This window comes from Herpailurus yagouaroundi, unplaced genomic scaffold (assembly GCF_014898765.1).
Source record: "Herpailurus yagouaroundi ecotype Mexico unplaced genomic scaffold, PumYag 28, whole genome shotgun sequence".
Taxonomy (NCBI): domain Eukaryota; kingdom Metazoa; phylum Chordata; class Mammalia; order Carnivora; family Felidae; genus Herpailurus; species Herpailurus yagouaroundi.
In genome coordinates, this window is record NW_024412376.1 from 63,752,606 (window position 1) to 63,772,958 (window position 20,353).

General features: G+C 35.8%; 1 protein-coding gene across 4 annotated transcripts in view; it reads right to left on the bottom strand.

Annotated features, from left to right (window-relative positions):
* The window catches only part of AFG2A (AAA ATPase AFG2A), a 362,532-nt gene that overhangs the window by 304,596 nt on the left and 37,583 nt on the right, over window positions 1-20,353 (bottom strand). For all 4 annotated transcript variants that reach the window (XM_040474516.1, XM_040474509.1, XM_040474525.1 and 1 more), the window contains exon 10: window positions 8,833-8,987. In XM_040474516.1, the coding sequence (XP_040330450.1) occupies window positions 8,833-8,987 (155 nt within the window). The remainder of the gene's footprint in view (window positions 1-8,832; window positions 8,988-20,353) is intronic.

Sequence of the window (20,353 nt, forward strand, 5' to 3'; positions counted from 1 at the left end):
TTCACAACCTTGGATTTGGCAATGGTTTCTCAAATGTGGTACCAGAAATACACACAAGAAAAGAAAAAACAGATGCACTGGACTTCATCAAAATTAAAAACTTGTGCTTCCAAGGTCACTATTAAGAAAATGAAAGAGGCAGCCCACTGAACAAGATAAACTATTACAAATCATACATATCTGATATCAGATATCATATATCTAATAAAGGACTTGTATCCAGAATACATAAGAATTCTTACTACTCAATAATAAAAAGACAAATAAATAACCCAATTAAAAAGGGGCAAAGGATCTGAATAGACATTTCTCCAAAGAAGATACACACAACGGCCAATAAGCAAATGAAAAGATGCTCGTATCATTAGTCACTAAAGAAATGCAAATAAAAAATCACAATGAGATATCATTTCACACCCACTAGGATAGCTATAACCAAAAAGATAGTAAGTTTTAATGAGGTTATGTAGAAACAGGAACTCTCCATACACTGCCGGTGGGGATATAAAATGGTAGTCACTTTGGAAAACTGTTAGTTCCTCAAAAGGTTAAACACAGAATTACCAACGACCTAGCAATTCTACTACTAGATATAGACCCAAAAGAATTAAAACAGATGCTCAAACAAAAACTTATATAAAAATGTTCAACTTCAACTTTATTTATGAGTCAAAAGATAGAAGCAATCCCAATGTCTATCAACTAATGAAAAGATAAATCATAACGTGCAGTATCCATACAATAGAATATTACTTAGCAATAAAAAGGAATGAAGTACTGATATATGATGCATGGATAAACCTTGAAAATTTTATGCTTAGTGAAAGAAGCCAGTCACAAAGAATCAAGTATCTTATAATTCCATTTATATGAAATGTCTAGATTAGGCAAATCTATAGGGATATAAAATAGATAAATGTTTGCCTCAGGCTGGTGAGGATGGGCAGGTTGGGAGATGATGGGTAAAGGGTACAGCATTTCTTTTGGGGGATGATAAAAGGATGTTCTAAAGTTGACTACAGTAATGGCTGTACAACTCTTTAAATATACTTGACCACCAAAATATGCCCTTTAAAAAATGACTGCATTGACATGTGAATTGTACCTCAATAAAGCTGTTACCAAAATATGAATATATACTTATATAGAAGGGCAAAAGAACTATTTCTAAGAAATAAGAACATTTGTGAACCAAAATTCTTCACAAAATATTCAGTCATTTAACAAACTCTTATTATTTGGTTGTTACCATTTGCCAAGCAATGGAGATACAAAGATGAACAAGACAAAAGGTCCACAGGGATATATGCATATTTTGTGTATTAGGTGTATTATATCCACAAGCCATATATGTGTATTTTGTGGGTGTGTGTTAGAGATCACACTGCAAGATCTTTGGTAACTGAGAGGTCAGAAGACAATTTTCCAGGCAGAGAAGACCACACATGCAAAAACAGGAGTGGTTCAACAAGAGGAGAGCATAATGTTAGAAAAAAGTTAAGGAGGCACAAGCCAGGTTACAAATACCAAACTAAAGAGCTTAGACTTCATTCTAAAGATGATCAACTGGTAGTCATGCTGATGGCTTTTAAGCCAGATCAGTAATTTCTTTTGGATAAATTACTCAATGAAGAGATCGGAAGGACTAAAGGGCATGATCAGATGGTATATAATTACTCCATATCTATACAAGGTGAAATAAAGAAGTATAGTACCACAGAAGAACCACACTAACTACCAATGAGTTCCTTTACACTAAATGAAAATCTGTGTTTTTAGCAAACACTCATCAAGTATTTCTTATTGACCAACTATAACATATAAGTATAGCATATATCTCTATGATAACCTCAACATTATTTATAAATTCAAAAGAAGACATGCATCAGAAAACAGCAAATTAAGAGCTTTCCTTCTATAATCTGACAGGAAAAGTCTTTCATTTCACCAAAGTTAACCAGAATCAGAGCTGAGAGCAGAAACTGCTCTCTCATGTCTCCTACAGACTAACTTTTCTATCTCTCTCATGTCTCCTACAGACTATAAGCCTGAGAAAAGTAAGGTATAAAAAGAAAAGTGGAATGAAAGAGTTAAACTTCTAAAATATTTAATACACTTAAAACTACAATCTTGATTTTGGCACAGAGTATTTCCTGGTTAAAAGTAATCTACTTTCCCAAATGTGCTTTCCTGTTCAATTGTTATTACTTAAAACTATAAAAATGCACAAGAGAAGTTGGCAGGGAAGACTGGGATCTTGGGAGTGATAGAAGACACTCTTCTGTCTAGACAACAAGAGGCAAAATCAAAAGAAACTGAATTCAAAAGACTTGCCAAGAACCAATATGGAATTAATAGAATTTCCACAGGTTGTATATCTATTCCAAAAAAAGCAATCTGTTATTTAGTAAAGCATCCCAGAAACCCTCAATCCTTTGAATCTGTTAAAAATAAAGAACATATAGAATACAGTACTGTTTTTAAAGAACAGAAACTCAAATTCTTTCTAATTATCCTGAGGGTACATGAAGAATGAAATGTAATTATGGTCAATTAAACTATTTAACTCTCTGCACAGGAAAAGTAATGCTAATGAGCTCATCTTGTGAAATTCAACTGCCTTGTCACATTCTGATGTTCTATTCTCATCTGAAAAGATGCCAAATGAAAATACACCAGTCAATTTTGAATATGTAATTAGTGAAACAGTCTTTTGATTATTCATATAATTAAGTTTGTTACTATTTAAAATGGGAGTAAATGAGGTATGTTTATTTAACTAATGACATTTGGTATACACTCAATTTGACTGCTGACTACCTATAAATTTAATCTGGATCCAAGCTTACAAAGAGGTTTGAGGCAATACACTTAGTCTTAAGGCTCTAGTTACAATTCGCTTTTAAAAAGTGGGTTCAGGGGCGCCTGGGTGGCGCAGTCGGTTAAGCGTCCGACTTCAGCCAGGTCACGATCTCGCGGTCCGTGAGTTCGAGCCCCGCGTCAGGCTTTGAGCTGATGGTTCAGAGCCTGGAGCCTGTTTCCGATTCTGTGTCTCCCTCTCTCTCTGCCCCTCCCCCGTTCATGCTCTGTCTCTCTCTGTCCCAAAAATAAATAAACGTTGAAAAAAAAAATTAAAAAAAAAATAAATAAATAAAAATAAATAAATAAAAAGTGGGTTCAAATGAAAGTAGAGGCCTCTCTTTTTATTGACTTATAACTTATTCTGAACCAAATGTCCAAATTCTGAAAACTGCAATCCAAAAGCAGTACCAAAAGCATAAAGACAGATTATTTCCAAATAATGAAACAACCTAAAACTACCTAAAATGAAATAGGGAAACCCTGGGGGTGGGGATGATTTAAGATATATAAATGAATTAAACTTGATGGTAATCAATTTGTATATATTTGGTTAAGAATGCCATTTACCAGTGATCCAGTGATAATTGCTATGGTATATATAAAATGGCTTATTGTAAATACAATATGTAAATACAACTATTGAAAGCATTTTTTTTTTTGCTTATCTTAATAAAATAAGAATTTCTAATACATCAAGAAAGCAATATGTTTTGGTAGAAAATATAAAGGACTATTCTGTATCCTTCCAGAACAGACAACTTAGCACTATTACAGGCATATTTACTCCAAAATTGTTAAATTCACTGAATAAACAGTAAGGGTTAAAATTCGCTAAAGAAACCACTTGTTTTATAAAATACGAAGAATCTGAAGAATGTGACATGAAGGTAAACAAAAACAATAAGCTTTAGTACAGAAGAAGGATGCAATACTCTTTAAATATATGTGAAATTGACCATCTGTTTTGTTTTGTTTTTCCAAGAGAATTATAGTTGTTCACTTATCCATTCAGCAAATATTGATTGGACATCTATTATGTGGTAGGACAAATATAAAGGATAAAAATAAGAACTGCTCTCAGAGAATTTTTTTTTTTTAATTTTTTTTTTTCTTCAACGTTTATTTATTTTGGGGACAGAGAGAGACAGAGCATGAACGGGGGAGGGGCAGAGAGAGAGGAAGACACAGAATCGGGAACAGGCTCCAGGCTCTGAGCCATCAGCCCAGAGCCTGACGCGGGGCTCGAACTCACGGACCGCGAGATCGTGACCTGGCTGAAGTCGGACGCTTAACCGACTGCGCCACCCAGGCGCCCCTGCTCTCACAGAATTTAAAATCCCTTAAAAAGCCATCCAGTTTAGACCAATTATCTAAAAATCTAAAATTTTTATAGAAAGAAGAAGATATATAATTGATAGTTTTCATTTTCTTATTTTAAGTCCCTACCCAAAGATTATCTAGTATTATTCCTCAAAATGAAAAATAAATTCTAGTGGCAGGCAAATAAAAAAGGACTAAAGTAAAAATAAAATAAGACTTTATTTAAGCTCTTTATAATTTTAAATTTTTATCACATAATTATAAATTAAAACAATCTTTCTGAGGGGAGAAAAAAACAGAGCTTAATGACATTTGCCTTAAACTTTAAAACCACATATTTCCATCTGATAATTCCACTTCTGGGAAACATAAACGCAGAGGTTTGGACATAAATGTGTATATAACCATATTAGAAAAAAACAGGAAAAATAAACAGATTTTCTTTAGAATAGAAGAAGGATAAAACAATTACAGGTTACCCATAACAATCTATTAAACAGTCATTTAAAAGACGTTTGCTGAAAAATTTTAAAGTAAAATGTTTACCATATAATTTTAAGTGAAAAAAGAAAAATATAAAACTATATATTCTAAGATTAGTTATATTAAAATATCTATATGCATAGAAAAACAATCTTTAAAAAAATTTTAAACTATTAGAATTATAACAAAATATTAACAGTTGTTATTTCTGGGTGAAAAACCAAAATTTCAAAATGCACACTGACATAGTCAAAGATTCTAAGGATTCCTGTGGTAAAGAAATACATTTGATTTTAATTACCAATTAATTGTAAAATACATTTGACTTTTAATACACCAGTTGGTATAATCACCAACTCAGAAAGTCCACAAAAAGGAAACATTACATTTCAGTAAGTAGCTAACACTTGTGGTCTCCTGATTAATAATGCATTAATTACATTGTAATTGGCAATATTCCCACCTTAGGACATTTCTTTTCAACTTAAATATAACTAGGCAAGTGTGATTTAGAAGTCTTAATCTCACACGCTGAAATCTTTTCGCAAAAGATGCTGAATGCTCAATTTACTATTTAAAAAATGTTCACAATTAACTACCTGCTTGAAACAGGTTTTCTATAGCAAAGTAAGTAGTAAACCTTCTGCAGATATAATTTGGAGATATTTTCGTATATGCGATAGTCTGAAAGCAGAAGAGAAAAATTTTAGCAATCCAATTATAGAAATCTTGACTTCTTAGGAAAATTTTTACAATCTGAAGTGAGCATAAAAAGCAATGTAAAAAAGTACTTTGACCAGGGCTAATCACCCTGGAGCTCATGAGTAACATCACAGTACACCATGGCCTTAGGCCAAGTAATAAAGTGCCAAATGGAAAATGGCACAAGTCCATGGATTGTAAATACTGTATCAGAAGAAAATAAAGGGGAAAAAAAATCTCTCATTAGAGCAATTAAAAATGCAGTTGTAGTATCAGTTCCTCTGATGAATAATCAGTTCAGCAATTCCAAAAGTGGACAGCCACTGTTCAAACACATTCTCTATTGGCAGTAATTTTAAATTTAAAAAACTCACTGTATGTTTCTCTAGTTCCTAAACTTTTTTAAACACTGAAGTGTTTTTGGATGGTGTAGCTGGTTTATAACCCTATTACCCGAAATTTTCACATGTGGCATTTGATGAATATGCATTTACTTCACCCATTACATTATGTAACAGTAGCCAACAAAACACAGATAAATACAGGTAAAGATATTCATACCAATGTGCCCAAACTTTAGACCATAAATTCCAAAGAAATGAAAAGCTTCTACTAATCCAACATCAATCATTAATTATTCCATAATTCCATTTGTCAAATTATTCATACTAAATTAGCATGTTCTGGGGCGCCTGGGTGGCGCAGTTGGTTAAGCGTCCGACTTCAGCCAGGTCACGATCTCGCGGTCCGTGAGTTCGAGCCCCGCGTCAGGCTCTGGGCTGATGGCTCGGAGCCTGGAGCCTGTTTCCGATTCTGTGTCTCCCTCTCTCTCTGCCCCTCCCCCGTTCATGCTCTGTCTCTCTCTGTCCCAAAAATAAATAAAAAACGTTGAAAAAAAAATTAAAAAAAAAATAAAATAAATTAGCATGTTCTACTACAGAACTATAGTAGAACCCAAAGTTAAGCTGTAAGTTCATTAGTGAATTTGAAAATGTTTTCGAAAAAACATTTAAAATCACATTAAGTTGCCTAAACTAGAAGCTAGTCCTTAGAGATATTCCTAAGTGAGGGCACTGTTTTCCACCTTAATTGACAAAACAATTATGTTCTATAAGAAGTAAGCAAGCATCTTCATCACTTAAGCTTTTGCTAACTACCATAAAGTTTAGTGGCTCAAAAAAAACCAGACATTTGATATTTCTGACAATTCTAAGAGTTAACTGGGTGGTTTTTCTGGTTTAGGTAAACTTCAGTAGGGGTGGGATAGTCTAGCATTGTGTCTGTCACATGTCTGACAATTGGCAGGATGGCTGAAAGGAGGGAATCTCAGCTAAGAGGGCTCACTTATGCTCCACATGGTATCTCACCCTCCAGGAAACAAGTACAGATATCATAGCATAACTAATGCAGGGATTCCAAGAGTCGTAAGAAAAGGCAAGCCCAAGGTGCTTTCAAGTCTGCTTGCATCATGATTGCTAATATCCTATTAGCCAAAGCAAGTTACATGGCCAAGTACAAATTCAAAGGGTGGAAAACCTGACTCCATCTCTTTTATGGTAGGAGCTACAAAGTTGCACTGCAAAAAGGGCAAACAGAATGGTGGGAAAAATCTGTAGTCAGTTTATGCAATCTACCACATTGCAAAATGCAGAAAGTATCTGCTCCACATGGTCCATGGCCAAATAAGTTTCCATAATAGCTCTCTTTCACACTTCTTCATATTTAAAAACCCTGAAAAGTCCTGCAGCAAAGAAATACAACTGATTTCATTTAAACCAGTACTTCCCAAACATATTTGGCCACAAAATACATTTTCCAAGGAACAGTCCCCTTTAAAAGTAAAAACCAAAAGAACAAAACAACAACAAAAAAAGTGAAAACAAACCCATTGATCTCTCCTCACTATATGGTTCCACACAGTCTATTCCATTGACTTAGTATCTTTTTAGTCTCTCTCAGTTTTTTTGTTTGTTTTAGCTTACAGCAATTATAAACCATTAGTTAATGACCAAGAGAACTGTTAATATACACACAATGGGGAAAAGAGTACAAAACTATGTCTGACTCTCTAATACGGCTCTAAGTTTTAAATAATTGTAACGTGTGAGCTTTTACAAGGGAGTATCTCAGGAGCAATAAGACAAACTCAAAAAGAAAAACTAAAGAGGTGATATTATAGAAGCAAAGGGAAAGAGTAGTCACAAAGTTCCATTCTTCCATCAGTGCTCTCCTAAAGTGTCAGAGAGCAATCTATAAACTTTCCTCAAGCTATACCAAGATATAAACACTCCTCATGATGAAGCCAACTTTAACAGCCCATCCCTTACCCCAATACAATGCAGGACACACCATCAAAGCTTTGTTTCAATGCTCATTTTCTGCAAATATTAATATATTCAAAGAAACATTTCTTTCCTGAATGTTAGGCCTACTTGGGTGATAAGAGAACGTAACAGATGATCCCCGCCCCCCACCTTAAAAGGTAGCTTCTGATGTCCTTATGGTGATTTGATTGTGAACTGTGCAAAGCATGTCAATAATTGAGAAAATGTAAAAGAACCTGAGGAAACACCAGGCATCATAACTTGAAGATTTTTTTTATTCTAAAATTAGCCTAGTTGACATTTTCTTATAAGACTAAATATGCAATTAGCATACAACCCAGCAGTTGCACTCGTGGGCACTGATTTTGGAGAAATAAAAACTTACATTTACACAATACCTGCAGACAAATGTTCATAGCAACTTTATTCATAATTGTCCTAAACTGGAAACAGCGCAGATGTCCTTCAACAGGTGAATGACTAAGCAAATTATGGTACAGCCACACCATGGAATACGACTCAGCAACAGAAAGAACAAACTATTGTTGCACATAACAACTTGGATGAATCTCCTTGGAATTATGCTAAATGGGAAAAAACTAATAACAAATGGCTGTATAGTGTATAGTTAGATTTATATAACATTTCTAAAATGGCAGAATTTCACAAACAGGTACAGAACAAGGTTAGTATAGTTATGAAAGAGCAAAGCAAGAGATCACTGTGGTGATGGAACTATTCAGTATCTCAATTCCAGTGACAGATACACAAAACTTTGCAAGTAATAAAACTGCACAGAACTAAACACACACACACACACACACACACACACACACACTCACAAATAAGTAACACTAGAAATCTGAATAAGATCAGTGATTATATCAGCATGAATATCCTGCTTGTGATAGTGTACTAATTGTTTGCAAGATGTTACCATGCAGAGGGAAAGTGAGTGAAGAATACACAAGATCTCCCTACAGTATTTCTTACAACTGCACTAAATCTCCAATTACATCCATAAAAATTTCAATTAAAAAAAAATTTTTTTTATGTTTAGCCTGGGTATATTGTCTCTATGCAGTCTCTGTTTCTTTCAGAGTTAAACAGTGTGGCTAGCATGGGAGTACAAATGACTTACATTTGGTACATCGATTGCTACTTCCCTCATAGCACTGGGCCTGACGTCATTCATCCCTTGTAAGAAATCATTCAGAGTAATCTTCACCACCCCAGCCATCTTGCTATCAGAGAGATTAGGCTGTTTCTTCAAGACTCTCCGTAAGGCATAGAGACCTGCAAAGAGAAAAGTAATACAAGATTTATCTTCTACCCCATAAATACAGACTGAACCATTACCAATAAAAATAATAATAAACCCAAACTTCACACTTCTAGCATTTCAAATCATTTGTTTGTGTGTGTATATGAAGGTAGAAGGATAAGGAAGATGACTGAAAAATGTGGGCGATGAAGGCAAAAATCCAAATGCTTAGTTTGGGCAGTAAAAATATGACAAACTGGTATGAAATCTGAAAGACAGATATTTTATAAACATGAAATAAAATTTACAAAACAACATCTACAAAAAAAGACCATAAAGATTTATCAGAATAGCCTGGGGAATAACACACCTCTTGCCTCTGCCCTTTTTACTAATACATTCAATCCAGAGTTATAGGTTTTGTAAGGTATTGGCAGAATATCTTAAAGGAAATATTCAGTTGGCAGTCGGAAATGTGGTTTTGGAACTCAAGAAAGAATGAGACTTTAGAGCTGTGTGTGTAGACACAAGATCTCGAATTATATAGGAGAGACCTACAAAGACAGGCTAGAAAGGAACAAGGGATGGAAGAATGAGGGCTGAAGGCTCAATCTTAAGGAAGCCCATCATTTGAAAAGCATAAGAAATAACTGGACCCACAAAAGTATAGCCAACTAATCTTTGACAAAGCAGGAAAGAATATCCAATGGAAAAAAGACAGTCTCTTTGACAAGTGGTGCTGGGAGAACTGGACAGCAACGTGCGGAAGGATGAAACTAGACCACTTTCTTACACCATTCACAAAAATAAACTCAAAATGGATAAAGGACCTGAATGTGAGACAAGAAACCATCAAAACCTTAGAGGAGAAAGCAGGAAAAGACCTCTCTGACCTCAGACGCAGCGATTTCTTACTTGACACATCTCCAACAGCAAGGGAATTAAAAGCAAAAGTGAACTACTAGGACCTCATGAAGATAAAAAGCTTCTGCACTGCAAAGGAAACAACCAACAAAACTAAAAGGCAACCAACGGAATGGGAAAACATATTTGCAAATGACATATCGGACAAAGGGCTAGAATCCAAAATCTATAAAGAGCTCACCAAACTCCACACCCGAAAAACAAATAATCCAGTGAAGAAATGGGCAGAAAACACGAACAGACACTTCTCTAAAGAAGACATCTGGATGGCCAACAGGCACATGAAAAGATGCTTAACATCACTCCTCATCAGGGAAATACAAATCAAAACCACACTCAGATATCACCTCACGCCAGTCAGAGTGGCCAAAATGAACAAATCAGGAGACTATAGATGCTGGAGAGGATGTGGAGAAACGGGAACCCTCTTGCACTGTTGGTGGGAATGCAAATTGGTGCAGCCGCTCTGGAAAACAGTGTGGAGCTTCCTCAAAAAATTAAAAATAGATCTACCCTATGACCCAGCAAAAGCACTGCTAGGAATTTACCCAAGGGATACAGGAGTGCTGATGCATAGGGGCACTTGTACCCCATTGTTTATAGCAGCACTCTCAACAATAGCCAAATTATGGAAAGAGCCTAAATGTCCATCAACTGATGAATGGATAAAGAAATTGTGGTTTAGGGGCGCCTGGGTGGCACAGTCGGTTAAGCGTCCGACTTCAGCCAGGTCACGATCTCACGGTCCGGGAGTTCGAGCCCCGCGTCAGGCTCTGGGCTGATGGCTCAGAGCCTGGAGCCTGTTTCCGATTCTGTGTCTCCCTCTCTCTCTGCCCCTCCCCCGTTCATGCTCTGTCTCTCTCTGTCCCGAAAATAAATAAAAAACGTTGAAAAAAAAATTAAAAAAAAAAAAAAAAAGAAATTGTGGTTTATATACACAATGGAATACTACATGGCAATGAGAAAGAATGAAATATGGCCTTTTGTAGCAACGTGGATGGAACTAGAGAGTGTTATGCTAAGTGAAATAAGTCATACAGAGAAAGACAGATACCATATGTTTTCACTCTTATGTGGATCCTGAGAAACTTAACAGAAGACCATGGGGGAGGGGAAGGAGAAAAAAAAAAAGAGGTTAGAGAGGGAGAGAGCCTAAACATAAGAGACTCTTAAAAACTGAGAATAAACTGAGGGTTGATGGGGGTAGGAGGGAGGGGAGGTTGGGTGAGGAGGGCACCTGTTGGGATGAACACTGGGTGTTGTATGGAAACCAATTTGACAATAAATTTCATATTAAAAAAAAAGAAATGATGATTTTAAAAAAGAATTAATAGAAGAGATAGAGGAGTGGAATCAGAATAGTAAAATACTGCAGTAGCCAGGGGTGCCTGGGTGGCTCAGTTGGTTAAGCGGCTGACTTCGGCTCAGGTCATGATCTCACAGCCCGTGAGTTTGAGCCCCGCGTTGGGCTCTGTGCTGACAGCTCAGAGCCTGGAGCCTGTTTCGGATTCTGTGTCTCCCTCTCTCTGACCCTCCCCCGTTCATGCTGTGTCTCTCTCTGTCTCAAAAATAAACGTTAAAAAAAAAAAATTAAAAAAAAATACTGCAGTAGCCAAAAAGATGTTTAACCAAGTCAAATTTAGAAAGATCAAGAATAACTTAAAAGAGATCATGCTGACCTGTAAAGTTACAGATGCAAATTCTTTGTTTTTGCTATTTGCTTGCAGTTTCAACACTAACAGGACTAAATGTTCTAATTCCCCTTCCTTCACAACTAGTTGCCAGATTTAGAGCCCTCTGATCTGTGGCAAAGACCTTTAGGCAGCAAAGTCCCTATCTACCTGCTCTCTGCCATAGAGTCTTTAATAAAATGCTACTTTTATGTTCCAGTGAACAATGAAATTCCAATTAGAAGAATTTTAGTCTCAGAGACCTCTTAGAAATCCAGTCTGAATAACCAAACTTGTCCTGGGACACTAGCTAGTTCCATCATGTTTAATGGTCTTTCGTCTGAAATGCTATGCCTCTGTGAATTTTTTACATAGTTAAAATGATACCATAAATATCATTTTACTTGCTTTCATTTATTTGAACTTTTCCAGAGAAACAGAAGCAATGATGCAAGGAAGGCAGACAGAAACTCCCCAAAACAGAGAGCTGGGTATCTTTTGATTAATAGGAAAAAAGTAAATACCTCATTGACATTCAAAAAATAGATCTACAGTAATCTTTCCCAGGAAATTATCAGTGCAAGTCTAATATTCATGGAAGACTCTGAGATAGTAAGCTAAATGGGAAAAATAGCTACACAAGAGGAAACTGAAAATATATGTAAAAAAAAAAAAATCATTATTTTCTAGAGCAAATGTCTTAGGCCATCTTAGGTCTATCTTACAAACACCCACTTGGTTTTTCTGCCTTCCAAAATCCTGAAGACAAATCTTCACATCTCTCGCATTTCTGCTTATCTTTTGAGCAAAAGCACTAACTGCCTCTGTTCCAGATATATCTTTTCAAGGATATCTGTACACACGAAGATAGATTATCTCCCTCCAAAGCAAAAGGGAGACATGTTTACGGTCTATTACAAAAGATTTGGGTTCCCTAAATTCAGGGTTCTCTTCCTATAATGTCTTGTCTGGAAACAGAAGTCACCCAGCCCTCTTCTTTGTGTCACTCGGTAAAAACTGAGGCTCAAGGAACCTGTGCAAATGCTGCTGTTGTGGCTACTTCTGTTGCTATAATATTCTGTCCTCCATGATCCATAAATACCATATCTTCTGCAAGTACTTGGGAAAGCTTGCAAGTAGGGTAAAATCTCAGACCCTTCACAACTCTTGACACAAAAATAAAAGTTTGTGTTAAATTAGGTTGTTTCACTGCCCAACATATATTTTAATTAAATGGTACAATAGCATTAAAAAACTGAACTAAATAAACAATACTGCAGTAATAACGTGCTATGTTATATTAAACAGCACGTGAGGTGCCCAAAAGAACTTAAGCAATTCTTACAGAATCTTACATAGATGTAAATAATCAAAAGACCAGAAAAATCCAACTCTTCTTCGTGTCTCAAATGGCTATTTAGCAATTTTTGTCAATATTTTTAATTAAACCAGATACCTCACTCTTACTCTTATCTAAAGAGATACTCTTTAGTATCTCTTACTGAGATACTAAGAACTTAAAAGAAGTAGTCAAATAATTTTCCTGTCAAATTTATGTCATGTAAACATAAAGTTTGATAATAAAGAAAACCAATTATTTTCATCCGACAGAGTCGGAAAACACAGACAACATACAGTTTTAAAAAGTATGTACAGGTGTGCGTGGGTGGCTCAGTCGGTTGAGCATCTGACTCTTGACTTTAAGCCCCGTGTAGGGCTCCAGCAGGGGTAGAGAGCCTACTTAGGAGTCTCCCCTTCCCTTCCCTCTCCTTCTGCCCCTCCCCTGCTTTTGTTCACTTGCACACACACACACAATCTCTCTCTCTCTTTCTCTCTCTCTCTCTCTCTCTCTCTCAAAAAATTAAGTTAAAAAAAAGCCTATACAGAGGTTGCTCAGTCGGTTAAGTGACCGACTTCGGCTCAGGTTATGATCTCAGGGGTCGTGGATTCGAGCCCCATATCAGGCTCTATGATGACAGCTCAGAGCCTGGAGCCTGCTTTGGCTTCTGCATCTCCCTCTCTCTCTGCACATCCCCCACTTGTGCTTTCTCTCTGTGTCTCAGAAAAAAACATTAAATTTGTTTTTTAAAAAAAAGCATATACAATATTTATAATTGTATACTTATAACATGGCAAAATGTCTGCAATTTCAAATGCAAACTACAGAATTTAGAATTTGGCAAAAATTCCACATCTATGAAGATAGCAAGAAAAAAAGAAGTAATTCCCAATGACAGAAAAGGCCAAAGAACAAAGACTGGAGTTTTCAAAAGTTAAAAAACAGTAAAACAGGGATACCTGGATGGCTCAGTCAGTTAAGAAGCCAACTCTTGATTTAGGCTCAGGTCGTGATCTCACAGTTTGTGAGTTTGAGACCTGTGCTGGGCTCTGTGCTTACAGCACAGAGCTTGCTTTGGATTCTCTCTCTCCCTCTTCCCTTGCTCGCTCTCTCTCTCTCTCTCTCTCTCTCTCTCAAAATAAATAAACTTGAGTAAAATATAAAGACTGATTCTGTGAATAACACGGCACAACTTAACATATCCAAATGATTGGTAATACATATTTACCAATGATTTGACCATTTCTAAAAATATTTTCAGAACTTCTCTTTTTAATTGCTTTTTAAGATTATAAATCATGCGCAGAAAATGAATTGTTCAGGCTTTGATTTATCATTTACTTTAGTCTCTAGACAGAAATACTGAAGTCTACCTACTAATTCTCCAATAAATTTAAAATTAAAAGATGAAAGTGAGCCACTACTGAGTGCATATCAATCAAGAGTTGAAATAAAGGTTTGAGGTAAAGTCATTCAAGTTAGTAAAGACAGTACATTAAATCCAAGCACTTACTTTTGCTTCCTCCTAAATAAAACCCCACTACAATGAGTGTAAAGAGATTTTTATGAAGTAACATAAACCTGGAAGGGCAAATAGGAGAGGAAACAATGTAACAGCAACCAAAATTTCAGAAGCTGGATAGCAAATGAATAAGCAGTAACTGAATATAACTGACCCAGGAAAGCTGACACACAAGCATACAATGAAAAAAAATCTGAGAGCAACCAGATTTATGCCACAGATGCCCTTCCTATTGACCCCACCCAAATTTAATCAAAAAAGCTCAAAACTTAGGACAGCACAAATCACTTCTAAAAAAAAAAGAAAAAGAAAAATCAGGGTTAGAAACAGAAAAATGGAAGATTAGAAGAGAAGTCTATTAGGAAGTAGTTAGATCATAAAGATCCCCTCCCCAATTTCACCGAGTCAGATGACTTTTCCTGTACCCTGTACCCTACATCTGAAGATATATTCTCTAAGCAACACAAAATATTTCTGAATTGAGGGGACACAAAGGACAGTTAAAGACAAGGGAATCATACTGCATAGAGAAACCCATTCTGCTGTTCCCCACTGTTCCTAGGGTTTACAGTCAGAATATACCTGCCCACATGTGAAGCCAAAAAATCCTTCTCCTGGAAAGGTACCAGGCTAAGAGTGACAAAGGCGCACTCAAGGAAAAGGCCCATGCAGAACTCACTACACAGAAGACCACAAGCTCACAAGCTCCAAGAGTTCACAGTACCTAATCAATTTTTAGTAGCAACACTTTCAAATATGAGAAAACACCCAAAGATCACTAGATATCTAAGGACATCTTCTAACAAGCACTATAAAGAACAAAATACATAGAAAAAAAAAAAAAGCAACCTAGAAGAACCAGAGATAATGTAAGAAGAAACAAATATAAGAGGAGTGATGCCCTGCAAGATGATTTGGGTAATTTAAGAAATGCAAGTAGTTAGGATCTAGAGCAAAATTGCAGCAAGTTTTTGCCTCCCCTCTGCAATAAAGCCAAGAACTATTTTTTTTAACAGAAGTAAACAATCTGCTCAAGAAGAGCTTCCAATGAAGTACTAGGATCAAGAAGAGATGCTGAGCAGAGACTGAGATAACCTCAGAGCCCACCATTACCATGCAGAGGTAGCAAGGAAGGGAGCATGCTGTTAGTATGGAACAGTACACAAAACTCGCTACTTCTCTCTTATAATTGCCTTCCTTTTCTATACATTTCTGCATTAAATATTTGTTTTATCTGTATTAAATATTTGTTTCCTAAAGCTTAATATTTTCTAATAACAATACTCAGCTTATTAGTTTTCAACCTTTCTTTATTTCCTATATAAGAATTTCAGGTTGTAAATTTCCCTGTAAGCACTGCTTTAGCTATATACCACACAATTTGACATAGTTGCATTGTCCAATTCTAAACAGCTTTTTATCTGCATACTATAATTCCACTAATGAATTATTTAGAATTTTCTAATTTCCAAAGTACAAAATTGTTTAATTTATTGATTTTAACTTAAATGAATTTTGGCCAGAGAATAAGGTCTGTATTAAATGAAATTTTTTTAATTGTAAATTCATAAATGTTCTATGTGTGTCTCAATAGATATGTTTGTTGTTGGTTTCAGTGTTCCAAATATATATCCATTATGTCAAGTCTGTTGATTGTGTTATTCAAATCTTCTCTATCCTCAACCATTGACAGAGATGCATTAAAACTCTCACACTAAAACAGATATTCTGTTCATTTCTCCTTGTAGTTACAGAAAGTTTTGCTTTATACATTTCAAAGCTACCCTATCAATTGCATCAGGTTTAAAACAGTTATGCCTTCCTCATAAATTGAATGGTTTTATCAGTATGTAGTACTCATCTTTATCTGCAGGAATGTTTTTTGTCTTAAAATTACTTGGTCTAATGTTAACATGGCTATCGTCTAATCCCTACCAACTCTTTTTCTTGCATTCTTTCAGACTGATTGATTTTTGTTTTGTTCTTTTCACATTTCATTTTGCCTTCTACTAGTTTTGAAGTTATACAGTCTTTTTCTATTATTTTAGTAGTTATACTAGAAATGTTAATGTACGTATTTACATTAATGGAGCACAATTAATCAAAGTAAAGTCAATCATGAGGCTGCCAGGAAATAAATATAGGTAAGTCAGTGAGATAGATATCCCACATCATTCTTCTGTAGAAAGGGTTTTTAACATCCAGGAGAAACATTTGTTTGTTTTCTCTATTTGGTTTGTATTATTAGTTCTCTCTATATTTCATTTGTACCTTCTTTTCTCTTTTACCAAAACCACCAATATGTGGTCCTATCTCTTGACTGGTGCTTGGTCTAACTTTATAATCTTAAAACTCTTTCCAAAGAATGAATTTTTTGTTCTTTCATTCCACTGAATCTAACTTTATATTTTTAATTTTCCTCCCCTTTGGATTTACTCTGTTGTTCTTATCCAACTAGTTGAGCTGAATGCAGTTCTTTTTAACCCTTCTTATTTCCTAATAAAAGTGTTACGATTACATCTTAGAGAAAACTTAAAACACAGAATTTTTACCAACATTCTGTTTTTTTTTTATTTTTATTTTATGTTTATTTTTGAGGGAGAGAGAGAGTGTGAGTGGGGGGGGGGGCACAGAGAGAGAGGGAAACACAGAATCTGAAGCAGGCTCCAGTCTCTGAACTGTCAGCACAGAGCCCGATGCAGGGCTCGAACTCATGAACCATGATATCTATGACCTGAGCCAAAGTCAGACACTTAACCAACTGAGCGACCCAAGCGCCCCTATTCTTCTTCTTTTTTTTAAGTTTACTTATTTATTTTGAGGAAGAGCACACGAGCAGTGGAGGGGCAGAGAGAGGGGGGGAGAGAGAGAATCCCATGCAGACTCTGCGTTGTCAGTGCAGAGCCCAATGCAGGCCTTGATCCTATGAACTGGAAGATCATGACCTGAGCTGATTTCAAGAGTTGGGACACTCAACTGACTGAGCCACCCAGGAGCCCCACTAACATTCTATTCTTAATATTTAATTTGCTATATGACTTCTTTTGAAGCTCACAGAGAGATTATTTGAGTGTTGTCTAATTTAGCTTTCAGGTGTACCACTTACTAAATTACTGACTCTCAGCTTGAAACCATGCTTCTATACCCAGCTTTGTAACACTACAAGGAGTTGAGACTGCAAATTACATTTCAGCTCCATGGTAGGCTTTGCCAATGTTAGAGCAAAGCTCTAGAGGGAGACAGCAAAGCTGAAGGGGGAAGAAAGGACTCACTCCCTCTTATTTACATCCCATACATTTCCTATATGTTTACTATTCCTGTGACTGTCATTCTACCAACTCTTAAGGGACAACAGCACCAACCTAGCAGTGCCACTTTCTAAGAGGTCTAAGTCAGCCTTCAAAGTATCAGGCTACTCTTCAGGGGTCTGAGTTACAGCTCAGCTTCTAGGTTTTAATAATCTCAACCTATGCCCTTTCCCCCCCCCCCACCAGACGTGGGGGTGAGAACTGCTTCCTATAGTTGCTACCCTCCTTTCAATTACCTAGTTAAAATTTTATTATTTGTTTTTCTATTAAATTTTTTTTTTAAAAAAAAAAAAAAAAAACTGGTATAGGGGTGCCTGGGTGGTTCAGTCGATTAAGCATCCGACTTCGACTCAGGTCATGATCTCAACAGCTTGTGAGTTCGAGCCCCTAGTCGGTCTCTGTGCTGACAGCTCAGAGCCTGGAGCCTGCTTTGAATTCTGTGTCTCCCTCTCTCTCCCCTTCCCTGCTGATGCCCTGCTGATTCTCTCTCTCAAAAATAAATAAACATTAAAAAAAAATTTTAAAAACTGGTATAGGTTCATCTCCTAACTGGATCATGACAGAAATAACAATCCCATGACATGTTTTTAGAATTTCCCTTTTTCTCTGTCCTCATTATATAGACTGAGGCTTTTATAAGTAAGAGAAAAACCAAATGTTTGGGAGGCTAATGTAATCTTGACTTCAAATTAAATAGAAAAAAACATTTTTCAGCTAATGGACATGGGGCAAAAGTTCTAAATAAGATATTAGCTATCTAAATCTAACAATATGTTTAAAAATCTATATATTCACAAAGAGTTTTTCTCAGAAATAAAAGGCCAGTTGATCAGAAAATCTATTAACTCCCTACACTGTCTAATTTGAGAATAATTATAATTATTTTTACTGATACAGAAAAACATATTTGATAAGATTCAACATCTATTTATGATAAAAATAATTTAAAACACTCTTAGGAAAGTGTATTTGATTAAGATTATATTCCAGCAATCTTTAGCACCAAACATTACACTTAATGAAAAGACTTTATATGAATTCTCTAAAACTGGTAACAAGACAAGGATGCCAGTATCACTATCACTAGATAATTCAATCGTGGAGGCCCTGGCTATTAAGAATAGAAAAAATAAGGCCACAGCAACTTCTTACTCAACACGTCTCTGGAGGCAAGGGAAACAAAAGCAAAAATGAACTATTGGGACCTCATCAAAATAAAAACCTTCTGCACAGCAAAGCAAACAATCAGAAAAACTAAAAGGCAACCAACAAAACGGGAGAAGATATTTGCCCACGACACATCAGATAAAGGGTTAGTACCCAAAATCTATAAAGAACTTATCAAACTCAACAACCCCCCCCCCAAAAAAAAAACCCAGTGAAGAAATGGGCAAAAGACATGAATAGACACTTCTCCAAAGAAGATATCCAGATGGCCAACCGACACATGAAAAGATACTCAACATCACTCATCATCAGGGAAATACAAATCAAAACCACAATGAGATATCACCTTACACCTCTCAGAATGGCTAACATTAACAACTCAGGGAACAACAGATGTTGGCAAGGATGTGGACAAAGAGGAACTCTTTTGCATTGTTGGTGGGAATGCAAGCTGGTGCAGCCACTCTAAAAAACAGTATAGAGGTTCCTCAAAAAATTAAAAATAGAACTACCCTATGACCCAGCAATTGCACTACTAGGTATTTATCCAAGGGATACAGGTGTGCTATTTCGAAGGGACACATGCACCTCAATGTTTATAGCAGCACTATCAACAATAGCCAAAGTATGGAAAGAGCCCCAATGTCCATCAATGGATGATTGGATAAAGAAGTTGTGGTGTATATGTGTGTGTGTGTACACACATACATACAATGGAGTATTAGTTGGCAATCAAAAAGAATGAAATCTTGTCATTTGCAACTATGTGGATGGAACTAGAGGCTATTAAGCTAAGCGAAATTAGTCAGAGAAAGACAAATATCATATGACTTTACTCATGAGGACTTTAAGACACAGAACAGATGAACCCAAGGGAAGGGAAGCAAAATTAATATAAAAACACGGAGGGAGACAAAACATAAGAGATTCTTAAATATGAAGAACAAACAGAGGGTTACTAGAGAGGTTGTGGGAGGGTGGATGGGCTAAACGGGTAAGGGGCATTAAAGAATCTACTCCTGAAATCACTGTTGCACTATATGCTAACTTATTTGGATGTAAATTTAAAAAATAAAAAAAATAAACATAAATAAATAAAAGAATAGAAAAAAGAAGAGTGAAATAATGGTAAAAGGACAGAAAGAGATAAAATTTCCATTACTCACACATGACAATCATCTACCCAGAAAAGCCAAAACAATTAAAAGAAAACTATTGGAATTAATAAGAGTTAAACAAGGCTGAAGACCAAAAAAAAAAAAAAAAAAAAAAAAATCAATATAAAATTTCTCTACACCAAGAAGAACAAATTTAAAATACCATAAAAAAAAAACAACAGCATTCGCAATAATCACAAAACTGATAAATTAACTGGGTATCAACCTACAAGACATACAAGACTTCTATGGATAAATTTTAACAAAGAGAAAAAAATAATAAAAGACATTCTAGGTCCTTGAATGGGATG